A 10,308-nucleotide genomic window follows, 5' to 3' on the forward strand; every position below is an offset into this window, starting at 1 on the left:
TTTTCAATTTTATAACTTCCTGATGTTGGGAGTTTTCCATGTCGAGAAATATATTGCAAGTGAAAACGATCTTTCTCTAAAAACTTAGCTTACAAAAATTTAGAAACCTCTGTTATAAAAAGAGAGAGCAAGGATCATAATTCTTTGTACCAAAATAAAATTTATGGATGATGATGTAACAGGCAAAATCAGAAACTTCAATCTTTTTACTTCAAATGATTTATTAGATTCTTGTTACATTCACAATATATGAGAAAGTAACATTTTTTAATATACACGATCTTTTCAGCGATGCTTCGATTAATACCGTCGCTGTTTCACCTTGATAACATTCATTGATTATTGTGCTGTTGTTTATTACATCTTCGCAAATTTTTCTTAATTTATTTCTTGTGCATTACCGAAGGTCAAGTTTAATTGACAAACAAATTTGATATTTTAATCCTAATACTGAAAAGCGTATGTACCGAGTAATTAAGATAACTAAATGAACATAGTAAATAATTAGTACACAAATTTTAATGGTACCAGGAAAAAGTAATTTCTCTTGTTTACTTTGTCATTACAAACAGTACACAAATTTGAACATTATCTATTTTATTCATATTTGAATGATTTATGAGTAACCGTATGAATTTAACAAAAATATTTTTTAATACCAGTTAAAATCGATGTTTATTCTTAATTTACAATAAAATTCATATCGCACCAAGCTTAAAATCACTAAATTCATTAGGTTCATCAAATAATCGATCCGTTTCCTTCATAGTTCATTTGTATAATTCATGTTCCATATCCATACCAGTTGTACATGTACCGAGATATTAAATCTCCCTTGATTTATTACATATAATCAAACATAAATTATTCGTACAGAAAAATGCGTTTTGCATAATTTATGTCTAAATGCGAATTGTGACATATGCTAATTAATATAAATAAATTTGTGGCAGCATTAATTCGTACAAAAATACGACTGCATTTCTCTTTCAATCAAGTTCTTCGATATATTGAGACATACATCAACAAATCTGCAATATTCGTTCGCTTAAATAAATATCCTAAAAGGGCTGATATTTTGAAATGAAGAATATTTCGATTGAACGCAAAATATGCGCCACTAGTATGTTCATATATTGTAAGAAATCCATTCCCGGCTTTTAAATGTATAAAGATTTACAAAAACTTCTTAACAGTATTTTTATATAAGCTGCTAATCGATTTGTAGATGAGATCACATCTTACTCCTCCAGGAAGAAATATTGTCCAGCTTTCTTCTGTTCCAAATCCTGTTAAACAACACGGTAAACATATTATAAAATATCATAAATTGTTTATCTATTCATTATTGAAAGATTAACATGTAACGTTACGTGCCTTTACAGATTGACTCTTATTAATTCTTGGTCGGAAATTGTTTGGATCTCTTCTGAAAGTGATACCTAAGAGTTCTAAAAATCTGTTCATTCCATTCAGTAAGGACTGCGGACTATGAGCTGTAGTTGAAAGAGATGGAGTACCAGAAAATACGATTACACGGTCAGCCAAATAAGTTGCCATAATGAAATCGTGCTCTACTACAAATCCTGTTTTCTTTGCATGTAAAATAAACCTATAATAATAAGATAAATTTTAATGATCTCTTAAATGTGTTTCAATGTATTTCAGTAATACATTCATTATGGTAATAAGAAAGAATAAATAGAATTGTTCTTTACCGTTTTATTACTTTAGCTGCAACTAAACGTTGTTCAGAGTCCAAATAAGCAGAAGGTTCATCAATCAAATAAACATCAGCTGGCTTTCCAAGACATAGAGCTAAAGCTACTCGCTGTAACTCTCCACCAGAAAGATTCTGTACTTCTTGGTCCATAATATCATCTATCTTCAATGGTTTCATAACATCAGTTACAAACTGAGGGTGGACATAAGCGTCCCTTATCTTTTCATGCAATAACTGTCGAACAACGCCTTGTGATTTAGGACTAATTTTCTGTGGTTTGTAACTAATATGTAACTGAGGAATATTTCCTGTAAACAATAAAATTGTACAATAACTAATTTTAAATGTAAAGAGTTAAAATGTACAAAATAGACTGAACTTACCAGAACCATCATCAGGTGGCAAATTACCAGCCAACATTCTGATGAACGTCGTCTTCCCCGTTCCATTTTCTCCAAGTAATACAAGAATTTCTGAATCCGTGAACTGACCCTTCTCGACATCTAATTTAAACGAACCCATTGTTTTCGTCATCGCAGGATACTCATAGTGATTCATACGTTTAACTTCTTCTTCAGTCGCGCTTTCGGCTACTTTAAATACAAGAGATTCCTCACGGAATCTCAGATTTTCCGTTGGCACAAAACCATCAAGGAAGATATTAATACCTTCCCTTACAGAGAAGGGCATAGTAACGACACCGTATGCCCCAGGAACACCATACAGACAACAAATGAAATCTGACAAATAGTCTAACACTGATAAGTCATGTTCCACTACTATAATAAACCTGTTAATTTTAGTGAATTGTTAATAGCGTAAAGAATGCAGTTTTATTATTATTTTATGGTATTAATGTTAACTATTTACTTGTCAGGATGAATAAGGGACCGAATCGTCAACGCAGCGTTAAGACGCTGTTTTACATCTAAGTATGAAGAAGGTTCATCGAACATGAAAATATCTCCATTCTGAATGCATACCATAGCACAAGCAAAACGTTGAAGTTCTCCACCAGAAAGTGCGTCGATTCCTCTGTCACGTATGTGCATTAAATCTACAAATAATTACATTTCTCACTTTTTATTTACAAGGCAACATTTTCATTCAGTTTTATTATTACTTATTTAGAACTTTGCAATTTGCATCCATAAAAATTTTGGAAGCTATGCTTTAGAGCTATTAACCACCAAACCCTAGTAAAAGTGAAAGTATAAATAACAATACACATGCTGGGAGTGTAAAGGGTTAACTTCAATTCTGAGACTACATTGCATACTTTTCAAAAATATGTACAACATTTAGTATTAATACTAACTTACCCAACATTTTACAAATTTCTAGCTGATTCTTGCACTCATCCTTCTTGTCTAATAGTTGTTGTACAGTACCTTTTACAGCCTTAGGAATTTGATCTACATACTGAGGTTTAATAAGAGCTTTCAAATCATCTTCTAATATTTTGGTAAAATAGTTTTGCAATTCACTACCCCTAAAATGGCTTAAAATTTCTGTCCAGTCTGGAGGATCCTGTATTAATAAAATAAACCAATTTTGTAAAATTCATCAAAAATTACATTATAATATACAAAGAGCACATAGCTATACATACAGTAAATCTGCCTAAATTAGGCTTCTGCTTTCCTGCCAAAATTTTAAGAGCAGTTGATTTACCAATACCATTGGTACCAACTAAACCTAATACTTCTCCAGGACGTGGAATTGGTAGTCTATGAAGTTTAAATGAATTTTTCGAATAACGATGAGTAGTTTCTTTTTCTAAATTGCTAGGAAGATTGATAATAGATATTGCCTCAAACGGACATTTCTAAAAACAAAAGTAATATTATAAATAATAAAAATGTCATATTCTTAACAGTTTGCTTGCAAAATTTGTAATCATACCTTAACGCAAATACCACACCCAATACATAATTCTTCAGAAATTGATGCTATTTTACTATTTGGATTGACTTCTATACAAAGTTTGCCCATCCTAACTACTGGACAAGATCGTTTACATTCTTGTCTACATCTTTTTGGTTTGCACTTATCAGAATTAACAATAGCTATACGGGTCAAACGATCTGTTTCTTCCATAGACTTTTTTGGCGGCATGATGGTAAAATATTTATCTGCCTGAAAATTATATGTAATATAAAGTTAACTTTATCTTAATATTAAATAATTGACTTATAGTTAGTAGTACTTATAAAATTATTAATGAAGAAAAATATAGAAAAACTCCTGAATGCTTAAAAATTATATACAATTGTCAATTTATTTAAAAAAAAGAAATTTAAGAATATGACAACTATTTTAATGTACAAAATCATTTTTCAGATTGATAATATCATTAAATAATTAAAAGATATCAAACAAAATTCAACATATGTTCTACTTGTACCCTTTTGAAAACAATAGTCATTTGACTAATTAGAATGTAAGATAAAAATTCATCAATTAACGCTGAACATTTTACAAAAGAATTACTTCGTAACTGTACAGTAATTAAAATATATAATTTCATTTTTATTACAATTCTTAATTCCACCACGAGCTTATAACCTCATACAATTAAATGTAAAACATGCTACTACAGGAGTACTATGAATAGAATAACGTAAACAACAAAATTAATTTAATTAAAATATATTACGCCATTATTTCATGATATTTAATAAGCACGCATACAAATATATACCTGTCAAAATTAAAAACCGTAAAGGAAACTCCTTTACAACCTTTTCGAAGGAGTTTCCACACTTCTACACCGCCGCATGTCTTGATTTTGGTCATAGAATATAGAGAGATGGAGTACTTACTAAAAATAAAATTTACTATATTTCATTCGATGAGAGAATAATTTTTCTAAATAACGAATCCTAATTTCTTCTGAGTAAGGTAACTTTGTTTGATTCCCTAATTTATGGTATCTAACAAACAGAAAGCTTCATAACTTGAAACTTCTTTTGAAAAACTTCTGTTTTATAACCATTATTAGAGTTATCATCTTATTCTCCCTAATCGTTCATTTTGTCCTACCCTAAAACCTGCCCTAAAAGGAACAAAATTGATATAGAGAGGTATCACACATCTCACAGATCTCCCTAGGCTGTTGAACTGCACAGATGTAGGTTACTCTTGTGAATGAAGCACAAGCTATAAAACGCTAAATTATTACTCATAAATCATATATTTCTGTCATAAAACTTGCTTTCATATCCTCATTAGGGTTTTGTGATAAAAATATAAACTTTTTCACATAAAATTGCAGTAAAGTTGCATTATAAATTTCATTGGGTGTTTCCAAAAATCATTTATGTCACGCCACCTAGCTCAATATTCTGCACCTCTCATGAAACATTATAAAGATTCATTCTGAAGTTTTGTGTATAGAATAATAGGAATTACTTAAATATATCATCTGATTTTATAGTGAGTACTATTTTAAAATGGTACTTATTTTAATTCTCGACGATCTTAAGTTTTTAGCTATTTAAGGAACTCTTTGTCATTTAATGTGAGCAAATGTTACTCTGTTCACATTTAGTTTAAAACAAGTGTCAAGTGACAGTTCTTAGTAATTCTTTTATTTGTAATATTTGGTATGCTAACGTAATATAAAAAAATAATATCTCGTAACGTAGTGTATTACTTATAATTACTACTTATACTTAGCATTTTTTATTTGTAACAACTTTTGCAAATTTCAATGTTATAAAAAAAATGGCGGTTTCGCATAAATATCTATCCTTTCTATAAACTTCTTAATTATTATTTGCTTATTAAATATTTTTATATAATTATAGCTATACAAAACAGTTTAGCATTTTTGTGACATAAATTTCTTTTCTTGTTAACTGGATTTAGTAAATTTCTTGTAGTATATTTTAGACTTGTGTTAAGAAATATGTGCAGTATAATAATATTTTTTATTTAATATATTACATATAGCTATTACATTAAGTGGAATGGAGCGAAGTATTCATGAAATGTTAAAAGATGCCCCATCTTTAAATGATAGTGATAGTGCAGTCCACAGTGGGACTCCTCCACCTCATGTACCAAACAATTGTAGTAATGATAGTCAACCAAGACCAGCTACAATAAATTTAACTTTGGGTAGTCCTACTTCACAAGTGTGTAAGTAACTTTAATGATATTTAAATACATTATAAGAAATTAAATACTTGTTCTAAGACTGACATAAGCATATCCTTGTAATAGCTGTAACAGTATCACCAAACACGCCTATCCAAAATGGTGATACACAAACAATGCGTACTGCTCAAAGTAAAATTGAAAGCATTAAAAATTGGAGTATTTCTACTTACAAGTGTACAAGACAATTAATGTATGAAAAACTTGGAAAAACATCTCGTACAGTGGATTCAGGTAAGTTCTGAATATATTTTAATTGTTTATATTCTATAAATATAATTGTTCTTATATTTTTAGAGCTTGAAACACAAATTGAATTATTAAGAGATACTCAGAAAAAATATTGTAATGTTTTACGATTATCAAGAGCATTAGCTTCTCACTTTCATCATGTTGTTCAAACACAACATGCTTTAGGAGAAGCATTTTCTGAATTAGCACAGAAATCTCCAGAATTACAAGAAGAGTTTCTATACAATTCAGAAACACAAAGAAACTTGACTAAAAATGGTGAAACATTACTAGGGGCCTTAAATTTTTTTGTTTCATCCGTAAATACACTTTGTAATAAAACTATTGAAGACACATTACTTACAGTACGACAGTATGAAACAGCAAGGTAATGAAATGGTACAGTATTTCAGTAAAAAATATGTTACATATGATTATAATAAATACTATTAATCTATTTACAGAATAGAATATGATGCCTATAGAACAGATCTTGAAGCATTAGCACAAGCAACAAAATCTGATGGTAGCAATGCAGCAAGATTAGAAGAGGCACAAGCTAATTATGAAGAACATAAACAAAATTTTGAAAAATTAAGATCAGATGTTTCAATTAAACTCAAATTCTTAGATGAAAATAGGGTATGTTTTTTTATATTCATTTATTTTTTTTAATATTTTTAATATTCTTATTACTATATTCTTGTTACAGATCAAGGTAATGCATAAACAGTTATTACTGTTTCATAATGCTGTCTCTGCATACTTTTCTGGTAATCAAACAGCACTAGAAGCTACATTGAAACAATTTAACATAAAGATTAAATCACCAAATTCATCTTTACCATCGTGGCTGGAGCAGTAGTTACTCTAAAAGAAATAAATGCATGTTTTCAAAGGTATGAATAAAAGGCACATTCGTCCAAACGAATTTCTTTCTAAACAATGGAGGAAATGACAAGGTAGAATAACTTCAGAAGTTCTCAGAAATGTTACAAAACACTGCTGTTAAATAATTTATCATTTCAAATGATTTTTGGAGCAGAAGTGGATAAATAATGTAAAATCAGACTGAATTTTTTCTCTTTAACATTAGCCAATATCTGTATGTGGTTCATGCATCAGCAAATCTTGATTATTAGTTAAAAATATGCCAGCTGAAGGATTTGGTAAAATCTCTCTTTATTCAATAGTGATGCTTATAAAACTTTAAAGGCAATAGATATTTAATTTTTATATCAGGCTTCTTAGAGAAGTCCTAATGTAAATACATGAAATACGATATACTGAGCTTTGAATTTTATAGTATGTACAAAACAGTATTCATTGGTTCTTTATATTACATTTTGCACCAGTCTAATAGGTATATCACTGTTGCTAATAAGAAAACCAGAATGAATTGAAGAAAGTTTTAAGGTTACATATTTTTTGTACTTTTTATCCCATTTTATGGATCAAATGTCGATTGAATTTTAATTATTCATCTCAACTCGCTACATAATCATTTATTCTTCATTTGAACACATATAAGTTAATGTGTTTCATTAAGCCATATATAATTACATAACAGTTTTAATACTTCCTAATATGTATTAAATTTTGTATATTTCTATATCTTATTTATTGTATTTAAATGTTGACGTCATGTTCATATATTTACTGATTTTTAAATCAAAATTAACTGTTTTAAATATGTTAAGAGTAAAATGAGTTATCAAACTCCAAACTAAACGGTATTCTTAGGTCATCTTGCTTTTTCTGTCCAATTTTTTAACGTATAAATAAGAGCTTTTAACGATGAAAGTTACTTAATTTTGACCTAATCAAATTAATTTATTAATTATATTTAGTAACTTATCAGTATATAAAAGTAAGAAAATTACATTCACATCTTATATCATATTTTTTATGATTTAATTTTTACAAGTACTTCAAAGTATTAAAAAGAAGGTATACATATATTTATGTAACTTTTCACACAGAATGTGAAAGTACAATTTCATTAGACATGATTATTTTTAATCAAAAGTATTTATATTGAAGTAAAAAAGAATTATTGTTGTAAAACAGAAATATACTAGTCATATTTTTTAAGCAAAAAAATTAATGAATTGAAATTAAGATCTGTTATTTACTACTATGATTATTACCCTTACTTAAGTTTTTTTAAACCAGCAATACATGTCTGTACTAAGACATTACAGATAATTACGCTTCACAAATAGAAAATTCTTAGTATAGATAAAATAGACATGTGTACATTATCATTATTGTTTATTGCTTCAATTCATAGTTTATACTGAAATGAATAGTAATTTAAACTATAAAAATTAATCTATTAACAATATGATACCAGAATGTTTTGTCATAGATATTCAAATAAAATTCTTCCAGTGAGATCATAAATGACTCTTTTAATGTGCATAAAATAATACATATGTAACTGAACTGTATATGTGTTCCATATACAATTCACTATATTTTTTAAACTTCCAAAAAGTCTCATCATTGTAAATTTAAAACAATAATGATAAACAGTAAGATAAGATCTATGACCCATGACATAATAATATTTTATTTTTTGTAATTTAGTTTTATATACTGTGCAATCTCTGAAGATGATTAATTTCTTCTTTTTTATATTTTGTTAAAATCCATAAGAAATGCATTCCATTATTTGAACATTTTTGTTAGGAATGTTTTAGGCCAATGAAATACATTGTAATTAAATAAAAATAAAATCTTTTATTATTAAGTAGAAATAAGAATGAAAAATAATGTTGAATAACTTACATAACTGAAATGTGCAGTTTGAGCACTTTTTAATTTATAAAACATGTAGCGACTGTATTTTGTTCCTAATCATGATGTTGTTGTGTGTATATTATGTGTATACAAACTCCAAATAATAAATGAATGCTTATATATATAGTGCTTTTTATGCTATTTTTGCTACTTAATATTAATACTTTTTCTGTATTAATATTGGGTTTTCATTCTACATCTACAAATATAATGCTGAAAATTATTTATTATTGATTTATTCATTTCTTAAAATATAATATTGATTTATGATGTACATAACAATAAAAAACAATCAGTAACAGTTACATAATTTCAGGTGTATATACATATATTTATAGCAATATACAATTTTCTTTTCAAAAATATTTAAAATTACATGAGGTACTTGAAAATATTATTTTTTTGGAACAATAACAGAAAATACAATTAATTAGATTTGTCAAACTATGTTTTATTTTCAACACTTTGTTCGTTTTGCACTTGTGTCTCTAGATTTGCTTGAGATTTCTGAAATTCTTCCACATTTTTACGAATAATGAGAGGCTGTACTTCCATAAATATTTCCATTATTTTATGATTAGCATTAATGTGTTTGCCTGAACAATTTTCTATACATTGATCCTATAATGTATTTAAAAATGATGACTTTGGATTCCTTATTAATTAAATTTCTTTACTATTATGTTATGCCAAATGTACACTATAAATAAAATAATATACTACAAATATTAATTATAAAACACACCTCATCAATAGAGACATCCCTTGAAATAAATGTACTCACACAGGTTTTAAAACATGTTTCAGAAATTTGATTATACAGAAGTTGAAAGTCCTTGATCTATAAAATAATAATTATATAAAAATGTTTTCGTGGTTACTTATATTCATAGGTTAGGAATCAGTACTTCATTAATAAAACAAGTCAATAACAGTCAAATACATTTCTAACAAATGAGGTATCCATGTTTAAGTAATATTCTTTAGTTTTCGGTTGTAGTAATGTAGTTCGTTTGCAAAATTTTAGTATTTGCCGGTCCTTTCATTAAGGTTAGTTTGCCACTATAATTCTTCGCTGCGTAATGAGTATTTTAACTCACGTTCGATAGATTTTACACTTGCTTGCATATAAAAATTACTTCTCGTAATGAAACAGTAATAAATTACATTTATAATTTAAATTTTATTTCATTGTACAATCACTATATACATATAATTTTATCAATGAAAAGACCGTACGCGTTCATCATATGTTTTTGATCATTCTGCGCATGTCAAATTTCATTGGTTGAAACTCATTTTTTCACCAAAAACAATGCACATGCGCGTTTGTGACTTTCATAAAATGCATATACCCAGTAGACTTTGTTTTATATATTCTTTAT

General features: G+C 27.8%; 3 protein-coding genes across 6 annotated transcripts; 1 reads left to right on the forward strand and 2 right to left on the reverse strand.

Annotated features, from left to right (window-relative positions):
- Window positions 1–1,099: 1,099 nt before the first annotated feature.
- pix (ATP-binding cassette sub-family E member 1 pix) lies at window positions 1,100–4,555 on the reverse strand. Its single transcript, XM_012281471.2, has 9 exons — window positions 4,428–4,555; window positions 3,629–3,862; window positions 3,336–3,551; window positions 3,046–3,253; window positions 2,594–2,780; window positions 2,107–2,513; window positions 1,719–2,031; window positions 1,378–1,612; window positions 1,100–1,289 (listed from the first exon to the last, which is right to left on the reverse strand). The coding sequence occupies exons 2-9, from the start codon at window positions 3,839–3,841 to the stop codon at window positions 1,242–1,244; spliced, it is 1,827 nt and encodes a 608-aa protein (XP_012136861.1). The 5' UTR covers window positions 3,842–3,862; window positions 4,428–4,555; the 3' UTR covers window positions 1,100–1,241.
- A 480-nt stretch (window positions 4,556–5,035) lies between these two features.
- On the forward strand, window positions 5,036–9,045 carry Arfip (ADP ribosylation factor interacting protein arfaptin). 4 transcript variants are annotated; one of them, XM_012281467.2, is made up of 6 exons: window positions 5,036–5,161; window positions 5,681–5,869; window positions 5,954–6,121; window positions 6,185–6,506; window positions 6,583–6,760; window positions 6,831–9,045. In XM_012281467.2, the coding sequence occupies exons 2-6, from the start codon at window positions 5,698–5,700 to the stop codon at window positions 6,981–6,983; spliced, it is 993 nt and encodes a 330-aa protein (XP_012136857.1). In that variant the 5' UTR covers window positions 5,036–5,161; window positions 5,681–5,697; the 3' UTR covers window positions 6,984–9,045. The 4 variants fall into 4 exon arrangements, with proteins under 4 accessions (XP_012136857.1, XP_012136859.1, XP_012136858.1 ...); XM_012281469.2 differs by having other exon boundaries at window positions 5,090–5,246; XM_012281468.2 differs by lacking the exon at window positions 5,036–5,161 and adding an exon at window positions 5,243–5,331.
- Window positions 9,046–9,233: 188 nt separating this feature from the next.
- Window positions 9,234–10,198, reverse strand: LOC100877537 (mitochondrial import inner membrane translocase subunit Tim10 B). Its single transcript, XM_003701625.3, has 3 exons — window positions 9,867–10,198; window positions 9,669–9,764; window positions 9,234–9,544 (listed from the first exon to the last, which is right to left on the reverse strand). Exons 1-3 carry the CDS (start codon window positions 9,888–9,890, stop codon window positions 9,368–9,370), a joined length of 297 nt encoding a protein of 98 aa, XP_003701673.1. The 5' UTR covers window positions 9,891–10,198; the 3' UTR covers window positions 9,234–9,367.
- Between the last annotated feature and the right edge of the window lie 110 nt (window positions 10,199–10,308).

This window comes from Megachile rotundata, chromosome 4, assembly GCF_050947335.1.
Source record: "Megachile rotundata isolate GNS110a chromosome 4, iyMegRotu1, whole genome shotgun sequence".
NCBI lineage: Eukaryota > Metazoa > Arthropoda > Insecta > Hymenoptera > Megachilidae > Megachile > Megachile rotundata.

Excerpts from the sequence above, each read along its gene's own strand:
- pix (XM_012281471.2), bottom strand. The coding sequence starts at position 3,841 with ATGCCGCCAAAAAAGTCTATGGAAGAAACAGATCGTTTGACCCGTATA. Across the intron at positions 2,781-3,045 it reads AGAAATTTGTAAAATGTTGG|ATTTAATGCACATACGTGAC; the intron begins GTAAGTTAGTAT and ends AATTATTTGTAG. Across the intron at positions 2,514-2,593 it reads TCCCTTATTCATCCTGACAA|GTTTATTATAGTAGTGGAAC; the intron begins GTAAATAGTTAA and ends TAAAATTAACAG.
- Arfip (XM_012281467.2), top strand. The coding sequence starts at position 5,698 with ATGGAGCGAAGTATTCATGAAATGTTAAAAGATGCCCCATCTTTAAAT. Across the intron at positions 5,870-5,953 it reads TAGTCCTACTTCACAAGTGT|CTGTAACAGTATCACCAAAC; the intron begins GTAAGTAACTTT and ends TCCTTGTAATAG. Across the intron at positions 6,507-6,582 it reads CGACAGTATGAAACAGCAAG|AATAGAATATGATGCCTATA; the intron begins GTAATGAAATGG and ends ATCTATTTACAG.
- LOC100877537 (XM_003701625.3), bottom strand. The coding sequence starts at position 9,890 with ATGGATACCTCATTTGTTAGAAAT. Across the intron at positions 9,765-9,866 it reads ATACCTCATTTGTTAGAAAT|ATCAAGGACTTTCAACTTCT; the intron begins GTATTTGACTGT and ends ATTATTTTATAG. Across the intron at positions 9,545-9,668 it reads GGGATGTCTCTATTGATGAG|GATCAATGTATAGAAAATTG; the intron begins GTGTGTTTTATA and ends AATACATTATAG.